The sequence below is a fragment of the Cucurbita pepo genome, chromosome 4, assembly GCF_057944985.1.
Source record: "Cucurbita pepo subsp. pepo isolate OVF chromosome 4, ASM5794498v1, whole genome shotgun sequence".
Taxonomy (NCBI): domain Eukaryota; kingdom Viridiplantae; phylum Streptophyta; class Magnoliopsida; order Cucurbitales; family Cucurbitaceae; genus Cucurbita; species Cucurbita pepo.
Window position 1 is genome coordinate 9318325 of NC_141801.1, and position 20317 is coordinate 9338641.

General features: G+C 35.8%; 3 protein-coding genes and 1 long non-coding RNA gene across 9 annotated transcripts; 1 reads left to right on the forward strand and 3 right to left on the reverse strand.

Annotated features, from left to right (window-relative positions):
• Positions 1-92: 92 nt before the first annotated feature.
• LOC111793447 (fasciclin-like arabinogalactan protein 17) lies at positions 93-3698 on the reverse strand. The gene is made up of 3 exons (XM_087122957.1): positions 2241-3698; positions 1052-1157; positions 93-475 (listed from the first exon to the last, which is right to left on the reverse strand). Exons 1-2 carry the CDS (start codon positions 3565-3567, stop codon positions 1084-1086), a joined length of 1401 nt encoding a protein of 466 aa, XP_086979083.1. The 5' UTR covers positions 3568-3698; the 3' UTR covers positions 93-475; positions 1052-1083.
• Positions 3699-7061: 3363 nt separating this feature from the next.
• LOC111793448 (E3 ubiquitin-protein ligase RHF2A) lies at positions 7062-13701 on the reverse strand. Of its 4 annotated transcripts, XM_023675329.2 has the most exons (9): positions 13082-13236; positions 12751-12891; positions 12623-12669; positions 9802-9864; positions 9606-9714; positions 9137-9519; positions 8906-9070; positions 8448-8803; positions 7062-7408 (listed from the first exon to the last, which is right to left on the reverse strand). In XM_023675329.2, the coding sequence occupies exons 1-8, from the start codon at positions 13091-13093 to the stop codon at positions 8491-8493; spliced, it is 1233 nt and encodes a 410-aa protein (XP_023531097.1). In that variant the 5' UTR covers positions 13094-13236; the 3' UTR covers positions 7062-7408; positions 8448-8490. The 4 variants fall into 4 exon arrangements, with proteins under 4 accessions (XP_023531097.1, XP_023531098.1, XP_023531096.1 ...); XM_023675330.2 differs by lacking the exons at positions 7062-7408; positions 13082-13236 and adding an exon at positions 13476-13701 and having other exon boundaries at positions 8325-8803; XM_023675328.2 differs by lacking the exon at positions 7062-7408 and having other exon boundaries at positions 8325-8803.
• Positions 11630-12616, reverse strand: LOC147792996 (uncharacterized). Its single transcript, XR_015420651.1, has 2 exons — positions 12069-12616; positions 11630-11921 (listed from the first exon to the last, which is right to left on the reverse strand). It is a non-coding gene; the product is annotated as an uncharacterized LOC147792996 (long non-coding RNA).
• A 1686-nt stretch (positions 13702-15387) lies between the features above and the next one.
• On the forward strand, positions 15388-19863 carry LOC111793764 (tubulin beta-1 chain). 3 transcript variants are annotated; one of them, XM_087123183.1, is made up of 5 exons: positions 15388-15544; positions 15967-16367; positions 17314-17583; positions 17994-18682; positions 19436-19863. In XM_087123183.1, exons 2-4 carry the CDS (start codon positions 15974-15976, stop codon positions 18668-18670), a joined length of 1341 nt encoding a protein of 446 aa, XP_086979309.1. In that variant the 5' UTR covers positions 15388-15544; positions 15967-15973; the 3' UTR covers positions 18671-18682; positions 19436-19863. The 3 variants fall into 3 exon arrangements, with proteins under 3 accessions (XP_086979309.1, XP_086979310.1, XP_023531566.1); XM_087123184.1 differs by having other exon boundaries at positions 19439-19863; XM_023675798.2 differs by lacking the exon at positions 19436-19863 and having other exon boundaries at positions 17994-18973.
• Positions 19864-20317: the final 454 nt, after the last annotated feature.

Below are 20317 nucleotides of genomic sequence, written 5' to 3' on the forward strand. Positions count from 1 at the left end.
TCTAAATGACATAAACAATAAAGTTTAAAAAAGAAACATGCAGATTAAGGTCATGATTATATAATAAAACATTGAAGAAATGAGAACAGAAGAGGGGGAAAATACTGCTTTTATTGTATTGCACAAATTGCTGCTTTGAATTTATTATTGAATGGGGGAATATATTCAGAACAAGACACTCCTCCTCCACCCCTTCCCACCTTACTCATTACCATAACATCTAAATTATTAAAACAAAAAATGTAAGAAAAAAAAAAAAAGAAAAATACAGTTATGTACTAAATAGTATGGTTGATTCAAATTCACAGTGATTTTTCTTTTCTTTACTCACAAACTCACATGAACAAAAAAAAAAAAAAAAAAAAAAAAAAACAAAACAAAACAAAAAAAAAAAAAGAAGAGGATGAAGGCCATCCTCTCAAGTCCTTCCATTAAAGGATGGAGGGCTACATCTTCATGTAGGACACTTCTGCATCTGAATCAACAAACATAAATATCTGTATTAATGAATCTGTTTTCCACCTCTTCCATTCACTCTCAAATCTCACTGAACAAAAGTAAAAACTGCTTTAGATCCTCTTATTTCTTTGTTTTGAAGTTTCTACGTCGAGTTCAATAATAAGTGGGATAAAAGACTTGGACCTCTTAATTCTTAGTCTATATCTTTCTACGTCGGGTTCAATAGTAAGTGGGATATAAGACTTGAACCTCATAATTCTTAGTCTATATCTTTCTATGTCGAGTTCAATAATAAGTGGGATAAAAAACTTAGACTTCTTAATTCTTAGTCTATATCTTAATCAGTTGAGCTATAGTCAAACATGTCTTTGTTCGAATTTTAAAATTGTTAGTGAGTAGCAGATCTCTTTTCTAACCCGTCTTTGTTCGAATTTTAAAATTGTTTTGAAAATAGCGTACAACATAAAGAGGAAATGGATAGTATGCAGGCATGATTGGTAGAAAGTATCATCAAACCGACCAAAACAAGAAGCTCTACGCACACTTGCAGATAAATTATGAGAAAGCAAGAAATGAATAAACAAAAAGAAACCTGTCTCTTCGAGAATCGTCGGCGAAAACTGTTCATTGACAAGTTGTGAAATGAGAATCCTGGCCAAAGGCTCCTAGCATCCGACAAGCCACTTCAAGCAATTTCCCTGCCATTGTAATAACAAAAGAAATTTTTTAATTCTATTCACTGCCTCTGAAATTCAACACTTCTAAATTCTTTAATTCTCGATTGTTTTGTTTGGTTATAAACTTCGTATGAACAAACTGATGTATGTCATGTCAAGTTTATGCTAAATGATTTGTTGAAAATCAATCACAATGAATCAAATGAATCTTTATACAAAATGCATTGAATGTTTATAGATCAAAATAAATAAGAACAATTAGGTAAAGAGGAATATATAAAGGGTAGCTTAATGGGGAAAGCACAGGAGCTCTTTCTCTCTACCAGCTGCTGTTCTAATGGTTTTCTCTTCAAAAGGGTCCCATTTCTTAAAACCCCATAAGATATTCTGAGTTCACCAACCAAATTATTTATTTTGTTTGTTCCTCATACTTCACTTTTTTCCTGTTCATTTCTTACCTTTTCAGTTTGTAAGAGGAAGAATACTTTTAATTATTTTTCTACTCATTTGGGATTATGATAACTCAACAGCCACACCATTGATAATTCTAATCATGTTCAATCCAATTTGCATAAAGACAAACAAAACCCACATGCATAGTTGTAAAGAAAATCCAATGATCAATACTAAACAGAAGATCCAAGTGATAGTTTATGGCCACAAGGTCTTAAAGTCAAGCTACTTCTTCCTCTTCCCTTCAAGAAACCCCAACTAAGATTTTACTTTGAATTTTTGTTTCCATCAGATTATACAGATTCCAAGCAACACCATTGAAGAAACTCAGTCACTTTCTTCAAAAGTAAACTTCAACCAGAAAATTAGTTTCAGAAAAGGGCCATTTCAACGCATCAACTTTGCCACCAAATCCCCACATACCAAGCAATTGCTTCCACTTTTATTTATTTATTATTATTATATTTTATCTATCAGGAAATTCCCTTAATCAATCCGCCGTTGAAGACGGCCACCGGAGCTAGACAACTAGACCTAAAAACCGGCGTGAAAACCGACGCTACACTAACAAATCAAAGTCAAACAGAGCAATTGATTCATGGAAATTGAATTGTAAAAATGAATTGATGCTGAAATTTAACTGTCATGTACCTCTCCTTGGCTTGGAAACTACTTTCACGTGTTGAACTGTTTTTGCCGACAGTTTTGCCTCCGTCTCCTCCGGCGGGAATAGAACCCCGTCGATCCCCTGCACTGAGATACGGCCGTCGGTGTAAATGTCAGGGTCGAACAAATACGCTGAGCCATCTCCCTGACCGAACTTGACCGAACCGTCGGCCTCTTGCGCAACAACCTTATGCGGCAGTCTCAAGGTGTCGTATCGGACTTTTCCAAATCGGCGAACGGCATTGTACATACTCTCTTCCGTCTGATACTCCGGAATCAAATGGTAGTACATGATTTGCTCCGGTGCTCCAGGCTCGCTCAGTTGGTCTGTAGTAAGTTTCGCCATCGCTTCGTCGTTCGGCGCCAAAACGGTTAATACATAGCCTTCTGAAACTAACCTCCCCATTTCCGTGGCTAAGGACGTTAGATTCACTAATATGTCCGCCATTTCGTTGTAACCGCCGTAGTGAAGAAGAGTGTGAATGAAATCTTTCACTTGACGTTCCCCGTTGAAGTGGTGGTGAGGTCCGCCTGGTCCAGGCGCCGGAGCCGGAGCCAACGACGGTCCTGGAGCCATTGCGTCGTAGATTGGGAGTGCCGGGGGAGACCCCGGTTCGGCCGGTGGAGCCGGTTTCTTCAAGCGGTGAGTCCTCGGATCGACTTCCGGCGCTCCTTCCGGTTTCACAGCAGTTATAGCCAGGAGATTACGTCGGCGGTTGAAATCATCTTGTACAGACTGAGGAATGAGAAGCCGTTCGATCCCGTGGATGACACCGTCGGGCCGAGTAATGGCGTCAGGTTGAATGACCTTAGCGAGATCGACGGTTCGTTCACCCGTGCGGTGGCTCGTCAATCGGAGGACATGATTCGACAGCGTCTGATGGCGAGTCGTCTCATTGTGAGTCGGCCACTCGCCCAATCCAATCCGAGTCGGAATGACATGAAACGTCAACAACGTCTGAAGCGACTTCAAATTACGCGGCTCGAGAAGAAACCGCTTGAACTCGGGGTCAAGATCGCGCTCCAGCGCTTCATTTCGCGGCGCGAAAATGGTGAGATTATGATTTCCAACAGCATCTTCAAGAATCTGCAGCAAAAGAGCCTTCTCGATTAGCTCCGCAAGCTCCGTGTAATGCGAGTCCAGTAGAGCGACGAGGACCGAGTTGGAGTTAATCTGGCCGGAGGAATTAGAGGAAATAGACGACAACCGAGGCTTCGAATATTCCGGCGCGGCAGAGGAAATGTGAAAGGAAAGAAGGAGAGAAGAGACGATGAAGGAGAGCTTGACGGCAGCGGAGACAGCGGAATCCATGGCGGCCGGCAAAGAAAAATGGAAAAGCTTCCTTCCAGAGCGCGCAGGTACAGCCACTGTTTTAGCTCGTGAGAGCAATTCTTTTACAAACCCTTTTTCTTTTATTATTTATTTATTTCCACACCTTTTTTTTTTTTTAATTTAATGATTATTTATATAATTTAAAAAAATATTCAACTTATATTTTTTAAAATTACCTTACATATTCTTGTTAATTACAAATTACCTAACATTATATTTTTAATTAATATTAAATAATAAAAAATAGGTACAAAGTCACCAAGTCATTTTCGATAATAAATTACAACAAACCAATGGTTACATCACTTAATTAATTTCAATTAAATTATCAATTTGGTCCCTACTAATTAAACTAAATAAATTTTACTAATTATCTCTCTCTATGAATATTGTAAAATTATATTAATTATAAGTATTTATTGGGAAAGAGAGAATTTTTTTTTTGGGTTTAGTCAAATTATTTATTAGCTAATATTTTTTAGTGGAATTATTTATTTCATAATAAATAATTTTAATGATATAAAAGGTTAATGAAAATATTATAATTCAATCTTAATTAATTAATTAATTAATTTTGACGGAATAAATATAAATAATAATAAATAAAAAAAAACAAAGAGTGTGTGTCGGGAAACGTGGTGGAGGAATAAACTGGTGGCGTGGCCAAAGGAAATGTCGGCAATGGGCAAATATTTTTAGTACACGTGGCAGAATTTAATTGGACAAAAGCAATGGTAAAGGGTAGAATTGGGAGTAGGTGATCATTTTCTTTCCTCATTTGACCATAACATTATTTTTATTTTAAAAATATTCGTACTCTTAAATTTTTATTCATATTTTTTTTTATCGAATCAATATTTTTATATATTATAAAAATAATTTATCCAGACATCACTAAATATCTCAACGTTGTGTAGTATAGTTAGCTGCCTTTCATATGAGATCGTACATCGATTGGAGAGGGGAACTAAACATTCCTTACGATGGTATGGAAACATCTATCTAGTAGACGCATTTTAAAACCGTGAGACTGACGGCAATATGTAATGGGCTAAAGTAGACAATATCTGATAGCGGTGAGCTTGGGCTATTACATTTCACAATATTGAAGTATTTGAAGAATTATAATTTATAGATACGGCTCGAACTCGTTGGCTCTATGCAAAAGCTATCGGATCGGAATAATTAATAAAAATAAAGGAACCGAGTAAACTAAATAACAGTGAGAGAAGTCGTCTAGAAGAATTGATCGCTAATGCAAAGGTCAAGTAAAGGTTGATGCATGAGTTGTACCAAATCTAAGTTGAAATTAATATTCTTAATGCTTAAGGACACGCAGCATCATCTTGTTAGGTACGTTACATTATTAGAAGAGTTAAACTTTATAGAGAGCTTGTTGACATCTAATCCCACTTCGAGCGGTGCTCTCGTATATTTCGCTTCTCTTTTATTTATGTAGTGATCAGTATATGGGTGTTCGTGAGCTGGGTTCGGTCGTGTTGGTGCATTTTTTAGATTCAACCCAATTATTCGAGTCGTAAAATTTTTCAACCCAAATAAGTTTATAATTCAACACAAACGGAACATGTTAGGTTGTTGATTGAGTCTTCGGGTCATCGAATTTTTTGAACACCCTGGATCAGCATGATAGAACTTGACTAGAAACTACCCGTCACTTCTCAAATGCCTCTTGATTTTAGTAACGTCTAGTCTTTCCAATGCCTCCTTTCTTACCACCGTAAAAAGTACACAAGCGACCTTGCTTGCATTCTAAGCAGAGCAAGTTTTCATCGGCTATAACTTTTACTATTCTTTCTTTAGAATACACATGCACGGTGTTCGATGTAATGTACTTGTCCTACCTCGATCTTTTACGTATGACAATTTGTCATGTTCGGTTTCATCTCCTCATCCGACCTTACTCTTTTAAATATACACATTTACCGTAACTCAAAAACCTAGCGTGTTCATTCCAACTTTGAGCTCTCGAAACAAACATTATCCCATCTGATTTTTATATGTTAATTTTATTTTACGAAGCTATTTGAATTATAAATTGTAGTTTTGATTGTTCTAATATCACGTAGACATATAATATAAAGTAATCAAACAGAATAAATTAAACGAAATTATTTATTTATAATTTGATTGAAGTTCGTATATTTAATTAATTTAACGTGCAAAATTCAATCTCTCCTTACCTAAGAATTTGACTTAAAACAAATAAAATAAAATAAATTCAATTTTTTACCTTTAATTTTAAGAGATTAATATATTTGATTTTTGTTTTTAGTTTTAAAAAATTATTCTAATTTAACACTTTTTTGAAAACATTTTTAAAATGCTTTAAATAATAAATCTATTTGATTAAATTTATTAATAAAAAATATTTTTAAAAAATCTTTTAATTAATTCAACTTGCAAAATATATTTTTATTTATTAACATCTTTTTAAAAATAATTCTGATAATCTAAAAGTACTAAATAATTTTTTATAAATTAATTTTATTTAGAAAAAAATAAAAATATATTCCAAATACATTAGAAATTAAATTAGCTTGTCAAACTTTAAATAAAGCATTTGAGAGAATATTATATTAATATTAAAGTTTGGTGAAATAATAATTTTAATATTTATTAAGATTTTTCTTAAAAAATATTTAATTGCTAATTGGCAACGTGTGAAAATTTGGTTGGTCGATTTTTGTCGGTGGCTCTCCTCTCTTGAATCTCATTGGTAGTTGACTCTACCAACCAGTAGGAAATTACCAAAATGCCCTTAAACAAAGAAGTAGATGGTCATTAATGTGAGGGCATATTTGACCCATTGAAAGTATCAAAGATATGATAATAAGTTTTGCAACTTTTATGCCTAATTAAATGAATGCTTTTTGTTTTGGTTTTTATCAATCATTGAAGTATTGATCAAATTTGGGTTTTGTCTCGTTCCAATTGAGCAATCAATTATCGAAAAGTTAAATATATATTTTAAGCGCTAAAATTTAGCTAAATTTGAATTGTCATTGTTTAAAGTTTATACGGTAACACAGTTAATTTAGTAATCTAACGATGATTTGACATGTTCGTTGAGTAAATGTTGTTTGTTTTGGCGTAACGTGACAAACAAATGAAAGTAATAACTGGAGTTATATGGTCCACAAAAGAAAAATAATGTGTTGACAAAGAGGAAACTGCATAAATTACTTCATCTCAATAATGACAAACAAATCGAAAGTGATATTGGTCATGAAATTGACTACGTCCTGTCCTTGATAAGTTCAACCCGAATGTTAGTTTGCTCAAATTTACAAGTCGTTTCTCACAAATGTCATTGTTATGTGAGGGGCTGACTCTCAAAAACGTCGTCGCTATATGGTGATTTGACATATTCATTGAATAAATATTGATTGTTTTGACGTAATGTGACAAACAAATGGAAGTAATAACTGCTTGTGAGTGTCGACTAAAAGAAAAGAGTAAACTGCATATGCTACTTCATTTCAATAACACTAAACAAATCGAAAGTGATATTGGTCATGAAATAGAATATGTGCCATCCTTGATAAGTTCAACCCAAATATTAGTTTGCTCAAATTTACAAGTCGTTGCTCACAAATGTCGTTTCTATGTGAGGGGCCGATTCTCATAACTGTCATTACTATGTGGGGCTTACATTTAGTGTTAAAAATCGAGCAATTCGATTTCGAATTGCTCGACTACTTTCACCCTTTGTATGACTAGGTTAAAAGAGGGGGTCACAATTGTAGTTGAGGAAGCCAAATCTCCTTGGTTATATTCTAAAAAATTCCATCGAGTCATTCTGTCAATAAAAAACATAGAAACAATGATGATAAGTTTTTGTCGTGGGCATCGAAGAACGGTAAAGTAAGAGGCAATGGTGAAATAAACACAATTGTCAAGTGTTGGACATAAGTTTATAACAATATATTGATACACTTCAAACCCATGCCTTATTGCCTCTATAGCCTAAAATAAAACACGACATTAAATAGTCGAATGTCCTGTAATAGTAAAACTATCGACGTTATCATGATAAAGTCAAGAAGAACAAAGGATATCAACTCGAGCATAGCCGTAGATAAAGCTCAATCAACCAAGATAATCAAAATTACTTGCATGAAGAGAAATTGACAAAATAGAATGTCATCAATCAGCCACCTAATGAGTGGGTTGTGCATGAAGAGAAATTGACAAAATAGAATGTCATCAATCAGCCATCTAATGAATGATTCAACCCACTAACTAATTAGTGGAAAATTAAGCACTCCAGAAGAATCTTCTCTTTAATGATATGGAAGAAAAGAGCATTATCAAAAAAGTTATAGAACTAGAGGCCTAAGTTATAGAACTAGAGGAACTCTTCCTTCTAGAAGGAAATATACGAGAAATACTCCAAAACACGTCTACAATAGTTTCTTTCTATTTACCTTTCAGTATTCTACCATAAGCGCACATTATAAATTCAACAAATAGCATGAGACCCCTATATTAAACCTAATGACATGTGAGATCCCACGTCAATTGGAAAAGAGAAGGAAACATTCCTTATAGATATAAAAGCTTCTAGTAGAGGCGTCTTAAATTCTTCCAACTATGACGGCGTCAATTTACAAGTAAATAAGCTATTTACTAGTTATAAATGATACACGGACTAATATTTAAATTGACTCTAACAAATTATAAAATAAACTAAAGCTCAGTCATTTTTGTGAATATTTCGACGTTCCCTTTCTTTTTTTTTTTTTTTTTTTTTCCATATTTTTTTTTTTAAAACATCAGTCTACTACAGGCTATTTCTTGTAGTATGGAAGAAGGAAACAATCAATTGCAGTATTCACCTCTTATAAGATGGCCTTTGAGTGAAGCCAATTCTGAGAATGTTCAACTTGAACTGGATTCTGCAGGGCATGAACCTTTTTTATTTGAGACGCTCAAAGGATTGTTTCCTCCATTCTTTGGTGTCCGTCTATCATTTGATTCCGAAACCGGGTTGTTATCCCCTACATTACTGGACTCAGGACTGCTACTTTTTCTAGCATCTCTTGTTTCAAGACGTTCCATCATGCGCGATACCGTTGCTATCCCAACATTAACCTCTCTTCTAACCTCAGAGCCAATATCTGACATTGAAGTATTGCGAGAGAACAATTTCTCCTTCCAGCCTCTTGTGCTCTTTGCGATTGAATCTTTGTATCTGAAAAGAAAAGAATAATGGAGGTGCTAAAGTCATGAAAGAACAAAGTAATCAGAAATTACACTAGGAAAAATAAAAGCCATTAAGACATATATTACAAACCTCATTGACATTGCATTAAATCGAGACTTCAGTGAATCCGAGAGTGATTGCAATTCTGATGATGGTCCGGCTCTATCTTGACTACTTCGCACTGGTTGACTGGTGGATCTCCTAAGAACGGTGTGGGACAATAATATTAATACATGATCGATAAATTCCATGTAGCTGCATGCGAAGACACATTTCAATTAAATTAGCACCACCTCTATAAATCCAATGAATAATGAATACCTATCGCTCGAAGGAGATCCAAGTTGGCTGGCAGAACGTGGACTGTATTGAGGTGCTGATGGAGAAGACTGATCAGTTTGCACGGGAGATGCTGGAGCATTGAGTTGTGGAGACTCTTCTCCAGCAGGTTGAGGTGGTGATACAGTAGCTACCATGATTCTTGAGGCTGCTTCACCTTCCCGATTGTCACGAGGAAGTTGAGAGGTCGATGAAGAATTAGGAGGGGAAGAAAACACCAACAATTGGGGACGGCCATGAATTCCTGACCGATGTCTGTGGCCTTCCCTTCTGGCACTATGGCGAGCTTGTCCCATGGCAGCTGCAGCAGCTAGGTGTTGGAGTATACGCTCTTCAAGGTCAGCCTCATCAGCACCAGCTGGCAGCTGCATTGAGAAAAAATGTTCCCCAACTTAGATTTTGGTGTCCATGATTTAATGACTTTAGGGTAAGTATCATATTGGATACATACATGCTGTAACTCAAAGTCACCAAAAGTGGGATGTCGAAATATTGTTGAGTTTCTAACTGGATTAAGTCTAAAACTTCTCTCTTGTTCTACTGCTTCGAGCAACTCCTGACTGCAGAACAACCTCACATAAACAACCTTCATCTGCTTTCAAATTTAAATGAAAAAGTGATGATACAAAAATGGAATCAGTATAAACCTGGTTGGATCCTTCAGACTAACAGGTTGCCAACACATGGGGCATTGGGAGCTTCTCTGACACCTATTAAAAGATGGGACAAAATAAACATGCTTGAACCAATCAAATTTAAATTCCAGTCATAACCTCAAACTTCATTTTAATGCAGAAAATAATGCACAACTTCGGCAGAGCTGGGAGTATTGATCATGTTGTGGAGTAACTGGCTAAAGAGAGGTACTTGAGAAATTTCAGAATAATTTGCTTGATGAAGACGGGATTTCAATTTCTTTGCAGATTAATATCACGTTTCTGGTCTATGGCTTTTCAATTCAAAATGTTCTTCCCATTTTTTATTCACTGTGAAGCTTTATATAATTTCCAACCTTCTTAAAACTAATAATAATATGTTTTACATTTCTACTTAAAACAATAACCGCCTGAACTCTAGTCTAAGAAATTTGAAATTTGAACCTTCCCTAAAAAAACTATCATACAGTAGAACTGAAAGAAAACCACTCCCAACTGAGCCCTACCACCATAAAGCATCATGGCAAAAAATGAAAGAAATATATAAACATATTATAAACAACACAAACCCCTCAATCTAAAAGTAACAAAATATATGATTCATAGGATCAGAATCACAACAGAAGCAGCCTAAGAAGCAGATAATGGACTATCCAAGCCAACTTATTGTTAGTTAATAATCTAAGTAATTAGACAGCACGGTATTCTGAATGGAACTATGTTTAAATGATTTTTTGTTTAATGATGATTGGTTCACTCAATCAAAGCCCAAACCAATCTATTTTGTTTCACTTCAATATATGACCAAGACCAGATTTAAAAAAAGAACAATACAGGGGTGCCTCTTCTGGATCTTGTACTAAGTAATAATTCCTTCATGAGAAAACTGCCAAAGAAAGCACCAACTTTTTTAAAGAAAAACCGTCAGAGGAAGAAGCATAAAGTACCACCCAAAATAGAAGCCTCCCGTAAATCAGTTAATAGATATTTGGTTATAAAAGACACATATTATCACACTTCCAAAGTAGGTCTTCTCTATTTTAGGCCAAGGACACCAAAGTAGGTCTTCCTTGTTAGAAGACTTGAGGTTGCGAACAGTTCCATAAGATTGAGTACCCATGGTTGAAATCAGAGAATTTTTTTCCAAAAAGAAACGTCAAAAAATGGTTATGAGAATCCAGTGATCCTTAGCCTTTTCCAATGATAGAGCTTACAGAATAGGGTAGCAAACAACTACGGCTCATATTCAAGTCCAGGAAACGATCTTGCAATGGATACTACCCACAAAAACTCTCTTTCTTTTCTTTGTCAGAAGATAATCTCTCCTTTGAGATTCAATATGTTGAAATCACATACATTAGAGATCAATTGCTTGTAAAAAGTGATACGCAACAAACTCCTATGCAGAATAAGTGCAAACGCACATCAAAGAAATAGACGAGCATTCAAATAAAAAAATTTAGGCATCTGCAAAAAATATTTGAAAAACTCACAACTTGACATTGAAAGGCATATAAATATTTGCTATACAGGTCTGCTAAGATATTTTGCACTTAATTTCCAAATATGATCACATCAAAAGAAGTGTTGGTTTCAGAAGATAAGATGGAATGTCAAGATAAGCTTCAAAGAATCAGAGGTTGGGATTTTACAGGAATGATCATCAGGAAGGCTGTCTTGCCTTGAAGTCCATATCTGTTGGTTGCTTTTGAAAATCATATTTTTTGCAATTTGCAATTATATTTTATAAAATTCTTTTCTTTTCTTTTATTTTTTTATTTTTTTAGTTTTTTATCAACGTATAATACTATTAAGAGAATGAAAAAGCAATAAAAATAAGTATTCATGTATAGTTTAATCCTCACATGAATACATCATTTCTACCCAAAATCCTCTAGCCACCCAGTGTTTACTGTGTCAAATTTTTAATATTCCAAGCAGGCAATGCTGGGCATGGGTTAAAACCACGATCACTTGGTTAAATCCAAGAATCTTCAAAACAAAATCCAACTCTTGAAGTTAGCTTTCATCCTCACCATTTTCTTCAACCATCCAAGGAAAATGTCCACATGGCAAGAGGTCTGCTGACCTTTTTCTCTCGTCTCAACATTCTGGAGATGATATTAGAAAACTCAGGCACATCATACCTCGAAATACGAAGAACATCCAATTCCCACCATCTTTACCACTATAAGCTATCACCTAGATGTTAAATACATGTGATACTAACAATGAAGGTAGTAAGTCATATTGCTTACCAGCTTACAGCTCATACACACTTCCATCCCCACCAGTACATCATAGATTGGTAGTCTGGACACTAGTCAATAGAAGAACTGTCATAGCAACAGACCCAGATACTTTATTAAGTCTTACACCCCCGAGGTACCTAGCATGGTCTTTCAAATTTGGATTCATTTCTAGCACTGAGAAATCAACCGTCTCACAATTCAAATACGTAAGATTCTACTTATATGATGATCTACTAACCCTTTCAAAGTATTAGAACTTCCCTATAATTTTTTCTTTCTTTTTGGAGGAAAAAGGAAATAAGATACTTTTCATTGGCTGGTGAAAATTATAAAAGAAGGGAAATGCCCAAGAACCCCTGGTTGTTACAAATTGGTGCATCAAATGAACTTAATTGACGAAACTGTATAAATACAAAAAGAAGCCACAGTTAGAGGCAGGTATCTGGTAGTCTTCCAAACATCCACTGTCTTCGTAATCAAATCAATAGTAAAACAAGATGATCACGAGCAGATCTGATATCTCAAACAGATATTGCAAAAAAAAAAAAAAAAGAAATTACCATTCAAGAACGCACTGCAGATGAAACTCATGTTTGCAACTGGTCATCTGAACAAAATATAGCAACTGACTAAGTAGAACAGACCATCTGACTTCCAGTTAAAAATCAAATCACACTATAAGTACTACCGTTGAAGGATCATTGTCACAGAAGTTTTCAAGACATATACTGCAAGCGTCATCACAAGCATCCTGGATTCCACCTTCGACAAAAGCTGCAGCTGATGTCAAATGCGCTTCAGAATTCTTAGTTTCGTCCATCGTTGGAGACTACACGAATTTAAAAAAAAAAAAAATCATCACCACCAAGAAAAACTTAAAAATATACAAGAAACACATGATCTATTGCGTGATATATAAGCAGCAACTAAACAAGGAAATGATAAACAAGTGCTAACAATTATAAATTAGCGACACGACACAAATTTGAAGTGAATTAAACCACGCACAAACAGCCTACCCAAACATCCATAAAGAATCAAAGAATTCAAAACCACAATTTCCAGAGCGAAAAGCAACAAGCAGCTAGTTCGAAGAGAACAGTAATAAAAGATCGCAAAAACTACATATAGAGAAAGCCAGAATGAAAATTCAAGAGGAAAGTACATTTGAAAAGGATAACAAAGCCATTCCTCTCCAGTTCCGATACTCAATGAAAACAAGATTAAAAAAAAGTAAAAGAATCCAGTAACAGAATAAATCCATCCGGTGAACAACAGCCAAGAAAAACGGAATCCGGAAAAAAGGAAGAAAAGTAGGCACAATAATATTCATCAAAGAGAGAATTAAAGATAGATAGAGACATGAAACGCAAAAAGAAGGAAGAGAGAAGAGATTTAGGGGAAGAAAGTTACCTCCATGAGAAACGACGATCAGCAGGAGAAGCTTGTGAGAGAACGGGTAAATAAGATTGGATTGGAACCAGTGGAACCCTAGGAGGAGGAGCAGGCGGAGGAGGAGGAGGAGGAGGAGGAGAATTGGCTCCGGCCTTGACTTGATAAAAGGCTGCTACTGAGTGCTGCGCTTGGGTCGGTCGTCGGGTCAGTGCGTATGAGCTATGATGGGCTTTAACTCGTGGCAGAGTTTTACTACTCGCGCCACTCGCTTCCGTACCAATGCCCCACGTCTATCCTTATTCATATTCCCCGGATTTTTATTTTTAATATTATTTACAATTATTTCAAATATTATAATTATTATTATCATTTACTTATAAGGTCATATGTGTCATTTCAGGAGTGTTCCTATGACTCGACGATCCAAACAATTTAAAATAATAATCCAAATTTAGATTTAGAATTTAGGTCCGGATGAGTTTTTAAAAATTCGAAAATAGATCCGTTCGGATTGCAATTTTTACTGTTGGGTCAACTCGACCAATCGAAAATAAGGTTCACAATCTTATTTTTCTTTTAAGATTCTTACAAAAATTAAGAATATTCGACCAACTCAAAAGTTTTAACGAGCGGGTCGCCTTATTCTGATTAAATATTATAAACTTATATGTACGAGTGATTTTAGTCAAATCGATGTTAATAAATATCTTAATTACTGTTAATAAATCTTAATTTGTCAAATTGATTTGATCGAGCGTTAACATATGAGATTAAAATGAAAAAAAGAATATATAATCGATTTCTTAACCGGACGAGACAAGTCATATACACATCTTATAATCAATTAAATTATATTTTTATTACATTAATTAAATTATATATATTACAATTAATTCATTAGTTAATGTATTAATTTCATCAAACGAATATAAACCTCATTTTTTTTAATAAAAATTTAAAACATCCTATTTAAAATATAATAAAAGGTTCTTGGACAGAAATTTAAAAACAATTTAACTAAACGACTCTAAAATTTAAATATTGAAGTCAAGAAAAATATCAAAAATATTGATAAAGTGTCGATAAATATAAAAATTATTTTTCCTAACGTAAATTTTAATTATATTTATATATTTTTGTTGGATGTTGGATGAAAGTCTCACATCGACTAATTTATGGAATGATCATAGTTTATAATTAAAGAATATTTTCTCCATTGGTTTGAAGCTTTTTGGGGAAGCCCAAAGCAAATCCACGAGAGGTTATATTCAAAGTGGACAATATCATATCATTGTGGAGAGTCGTGTTCATCTAACATGGTATCAGAGTCATGCTCCAAACTTAGTCATGTCAATAGAATCCTCAAATGTCGAATAAAGGACTCCACGATATCATACCATTGTGGAGAGTCGTATTCATCTAACATAGTATCAAAGTCATGCTCTAAACTTAGTTATGTCAATAGAGACTCCACAATATCATACCATTGTGGAGAGTCGTGTTCATCTAACATGGTATCAGAGTTATGCCCTAAACTTAGTCATGTCAATAGAATTCTCAAATGTCGAACAAAGAACTCCAAAAGAAAAAGGAGTCGAGGCTATATCATACCATTGTGGAGAGTCGATTAAGGAGGGCTATATCATACCATTGTGGAGAGTCGATTAAGGGGAGGTGTTGGATGTTGGATGAAAGTCACACATCGGCTTATATATCATTCCATTGTGGAGAGTATACTTTGTTCGAGGGGAAGTGTTGGATGTTGGATGAAAGTCTCGCATCAGCTTACAGAGAGTCGTGTTTATCTAATAATTTTAAAAAGTTTCAATTTTATTCTTAAATTTTAAAAAATTGTATATATTCACAATGAATTTTCCCTCAAAAAGAAAAAAAAAATTCAAGAAATTGTGGCCAAGATTTGACCTTCCACCGTTTGATGCAAAATCCTTACCCGCTCCAACTTCCATAAATTCTTATATAAGCCACTTCTCTCTCACTCCTCAATTCACTCTCTTCTTCGCTGCTCCCAGTAGCTGACGTACCACTCACTCCACCCCATTTCCCCCTGTATCACCGGAATCTTGCTGGTAAGATCCAATTTTCTCAGATCTGATTACTGCATTTGATTCTTTCGCTGTGGAAGTTGCGGAAATTTTCATATCGCTGTTTTTTCTTCTTGAAACTGCGAGTGATCGGGTTTATTTGAACTCTGCTTAGCTCTGTGGTCGTATTCTGGTACCGAAGTGTCATGATTCTGTGATTTGTGTTGTATGATTTGCTTGAGTTTCACTGCATTATATGAATTATTATTACCTTGTTTGGAAAGCTTCCGATCCAATGTCTATGATGATTTTGAAGTTAATGCATTCAATGCAGAGGAGTTGAGTTTCGGTGTGTTAATGATCTGATCTTGCTGATTTTAGGTTTTTTAGTACTTTTGTGTATGTGTTTTTCTAATTTTGATGTCAATCGAACTATGTGATTAACTTCGGAGTGTTGTTGATCGTAGTGAGAAGATGAGGGAGATCCTTCACGTTCAAGGAGGTCAGTGTGGTAACCAGATCGGATCCAAGTTTTGGGAAGTGTTGTGTGATGAACATGGCATAGATCCTACTGGCCGATACACTGGAACCTCCGATTTGCAACTTGAACGTGTGAATGTGTACTACAATGAGGCTTCTTGTGGACGTTATGTTCCTCGTGCTGTGCTCATGGATCTCGAGCCTGGTACCATGGACAGTGTGAGAACGGGTCCTTATGGACAAATCTTCAGGCCGGACAATTTCGTCTTTGGGCAATCTGGTGCTGGTAATAACTGGGCCAAGGGGCATTACACAGAAGGAGCAGAACTCATTGATTCTGTGCTTGATGTTGTCAGAAAAGAAGCCGAGAACTGTGATTGTCTTCAAGGTATAGTCTCTGTCTCAGATCATGCGCTTGATTAGATGGTATTGCTTGGATCTACCAAGTGTTAAGTTGAAGCTTTTAGATTTATAATTAGTTGTTTTGCTAATGAGCCCTTCATTTTTATTTTCGGATGTTCATGTGGGATGAGATCTTTTGACATGATTGAGAGTGTTAAACAATGGATCCAATATCGAAATGCCTTTTTCACACCCCACGTGCCTTGCATCTTTGTTTGAGTTATACAATATAGTATTAAACTCTTTCAAATACTATGGTCGAAACGACTTCCAAAGTGCCAAAAAGTATGTTCACGTCTTCTTTTGCTAATTCTCTTTTGCTTTTACTGTTGTTTTTTTTGAAAAAGTGCACTTGGGCGTGTGCCAAAGTGTTGATCCCTCCTTAGCGCATCTTCTTCATGTTCTTGCTTGTTGTAGGAAATGCCACGCACATGTCAAAGAGCTCCACTTTCATCAACTACTTAATTAATTTTGTACCCAAGACGACGATTTTTCTTGTTTTCCTTACACATAAGATCCCAAAACATTTTCTTCTTTATTAATGAGAGATCACTACGAACCGATACCTCAACAATTCTCATGTTGTTTGTATTAGAAATCACCGATCTTCACAATGGTATGATATTGTCCACTTTGAGCATAAACTCTCATGACTTTGCTTTTGGTTTCTCCAAAAGGCCTCGTACCAACGAAGATGTATCTTTTCCCAATAATCCTCAACAGTTTGTTTCTGTCGCAACTTTATCTAGAAGTAATAGGTTGCATCATTCATACTATAGAAAAAGTTATTTTTTCTTCCAATCATGGGATTTCTGATTCATCAAGTGGAAATTTACAGATTCCGATCATGGGATTTCTGATTCTTCAAGTGTTTTCATCTCAGTTTGTTTGCTTGGCATTTCTATTTCTTATTCGTTTTTGTGTTGTTACAGGTTTCCAAGTGTGCCATTCACTTGGTGGAGGCACTGGTTCTGGAATGGGGACTCTGCTGATTTCCAAAATCAGAGAAGAATATCCGGACAGGATGTTACTTACTTTCTCCGTCTTCCCTTCACCAAAAGTGTCAGATACTGTTGTAGAGCCGTACAATGCCACCCTTTCCGTTCACCAGCTTGTTGAGAATGCGGATGAGTGCATGGTGCTGGACAATGAAGCATTATATGATATTTGCTTCAGGACTCTCAAGTTAACTACTCCTAGCTGTAAGTATAACACGCATCATTGCTTGAAAACGAGGAAATCAAAATGGTGGAAGAATTTGATTCAGTATTTCAAGCAGTTCTAATCAATATGGGTAACTTAGTTATAAAAATTCACGATCAGACATACCAATTAGCATTAAATTCAACTTAATCAAGACTCCTGTGAAAATTTCCTGATCTCTGAAATTAAGATATGATTGCAATTGTTAGATAACTTTTCCTGTCATTGTCCAATTATTTAACCCGAATCCACTCTGTTTATTCTCTTTCAAAAATAGAGATTTGCACATGACACATGTTAAATGAGTTGTAAGATGCATATAGATGCGCCTATAGATAGTGATAACTTGAAACTTGTACTGTATCACTTTAATTTGTTTTGTTTTTTAACTTGTTTACTCTTGAAACAGTTGGAGATCTCAACCATTTAATTTCTGCTACAATGAGTGGAGTGACATGCTGTCTCAGATTTCCTGGTCAGCTTAACTCTGACCTCAGAAAACTTGCTGTGAATCTCATTCCTTTTCCTCGTCTACACTTCTTTATGGTGGGATTCGCTCCTCTTACCTCACGTGGGTCGCAGCTATATAGAGCGCTAACCGTCCCGGAGTTGACACAGCAAATGTGGGATTCTAAGAACATGATGTGCGCTGCAGACCCACGCCATGGCCGATACCTCACTGCCTCTGCCATGTTCAGGGGCAAGATGAGTACTAAAGAAGTTGATGAACAGATGATCAATGTTCAGAACAAAAATTCCTCATATTTCGTGGAATGGATTCCAAACAATGTTAAATCAAGCGTCTGTGACATTGCTCCTAAAGGACTCTCCATGGCATCAACCTTCATTGGAAACTCAACCTCCATTCAGGAAATGTTCAGACGTGTGAGCGAGCAGTTCACTGCCATGTTCAGAAGGAAGGCTTTCTTGCACTGGTACACTGGAGAAGGAATGGACGAAATGGAGTTCACGGAGGCAGAAAGCAACATGAATGATCTCGTTTCCGAGTATCAACAGTACCAGGACGCCACAGCTGATGAGTATTACGAAGATGAAGAAGAGGAGCCCGAAAGCGAAAACGAGTAACTTCGGTTTGCTGTGAGTAACCTATAGTGTATGATGATGTTCTATACATATATGTGTGTGCCATTAGTGTTTGATGACAAGTTGTATGCTTGCTGTGTTTCTTTTATTCTTCATTTGGTTTGTTTCAGTATGTGGTTTTGTAATGTTAGAGTTATCCCATCTTCACATCTAGAGTTGAAGTTGTCAAGTATTGTTATTGGGGAGAGATGAGGACTGAGGAGTATTTGTGTTTGCATGAGTTTCCACTTCGGAAACGTTCACGGATTGATCGATATGAAACCCCTGGCCAATCAGTTCCATGTTTATGTGCTTCATAGTTTAAGATTATGCTCTCGGTTTGCTCCACGATTATAGGGTATTCCCATTTTTTCGTGTCCTTGCATCTTATCGATGAAATGTTTCGTATAATTATAGAAATGGTGAATATATAAAGAACATAGGGCAATCATATTTCTAAGGGTTCGAACATTACATTTAGTAGCAACTCAATAGACACATGAGCACGAATCAAAGAATGTACAACCTTCTTCTTAACTGTGTCACAATCGCACTCTTTCAAGATGAGCGTGTGACCCTTGAGTCATCATTATATTCATGTCTTTGGACCTCACTTTTGAAAAGTGATTTTAGAACGAACAACGTATACTGAAGTCTTTGACTTTATTCTTAAAAAATAAGGTCCGATAAATAATGTAAAACAACAACATTGATAACACATTAACATGCCTTACCCTTACACCATATGACCTTCTTATTTGTTTGCAGCAGCAACGAAGGCAAGCGTCCTTGATCAACAGCAAGCCATGATGTGAACCACAACGGTGTTTCAGTGCCGGCGAGTCCCCTCTTTCTCTCTTGTACGCTCCATTAACCTCGCTGCCTCCACCTTCAAAGGCCGCCATTGACTTGCCATTGACTCCTTCTTCCTGCTGATGTATACCCGCCGTTGATTAAACACGTTCGGTCATGCGTTGCCCTCCTCGATACTTGGACGATGGAGATTTTCGAACACCCACGGCCTGGTAACTCCTGATCATCTATTTAATGTTGCCCTCAGCCAAGAGTTTATGTATTTATCGCGTATCAGATTGATCTTAAACAGTGACCCATAACTAAGTGTAGGTTTTATATCCTCTACCACATAATCACGTTACCTAGTAAAAGGTTGATACATGAATGAATTAAGACTACATCTGAATAAAATTCATCCCATCCGAAAGCCTATTCATGATTGAAGTGGCAAATAAAATGATGAAATTGGAGAGATTATGTGTTTGAGTGTTTTATTGCAAGGACATAGCAATGAGTGGAATTTATATAATGGGTGTGGCAGATATTGACCCATTTTGTTTTTGTATTCATCAAATAATTTATTATTATTATTATTATTATTATATGAAAATATAGGCCCTCCTGAATGAATGAAAATTGCAGAAAGGCCCTCATTTTCTCTCTCTTTCCATGAGAAACAATGATTTAGAAAAGGATCCAAGGAGAGAGAAAATTGCAGAAAGGCCCCTCATTTTCTACTCTCTTTTATTCTGTACCAAGAATTTTAGAAATGAAGTTATGATGTTCCAATAAACTTCCATTTCTTTTGTATCCCTTAGATCCTTTCCATGTGAAGCCTTCATCATTTTGCCCCAC

Coding starts and splice junctions, on each gene's coding strand:
- LOC111793447 (XM_087122957.1), bottom strand. CDS start 3,567: ATGGATTCCGCTGTCTCCGCTGCCGTCAAGCTCTCCTTCATCGTCTCT. Junction 1,158..2,240: donor AGTTTCCAAGCCAAGGAGAG/GTACATGACAGT, acceptor TTACAATGGCAG/GGAAATTGCTTGAAGTGGCT.
- LOC111793448 (XM_023675329.2), bottom strand. Junction 12,670..12,750: donor GTGACAATGATCCTTCAACG/GTAGTACTTATA, acceptor TATTTTGTTCAG/ATGACCAGTTGCAAACATGA. Junction 9,071..9,136: donor GGATCTCCTTCGAGCGATAG/GTATTCATTATT, acceptor CTTCGCATGCAG/CTACATGGAATTTATCGATC.
- LOC111793764 (XM_087123183.1), top strand. CDS start 15,974: ATGAGGGAGATCCTTCACGTTCAAGGAGGTCAGTGTGGTAACCAGATC. Junction 16,368..17,313: donor GAACTGTGATTGTCTTCAAG/GTATAGTCTCTG, acceptor GTGTTGTTACAG/GTTTCCAAGTGTGCCATTCA. Junction 17,584..17,993: donor CAAGTTAACTACTCCTAGCT/GTAAGTATAACA, acceptor CTCTTGAAACAG/TTGGAGATCTCAACCATTTA.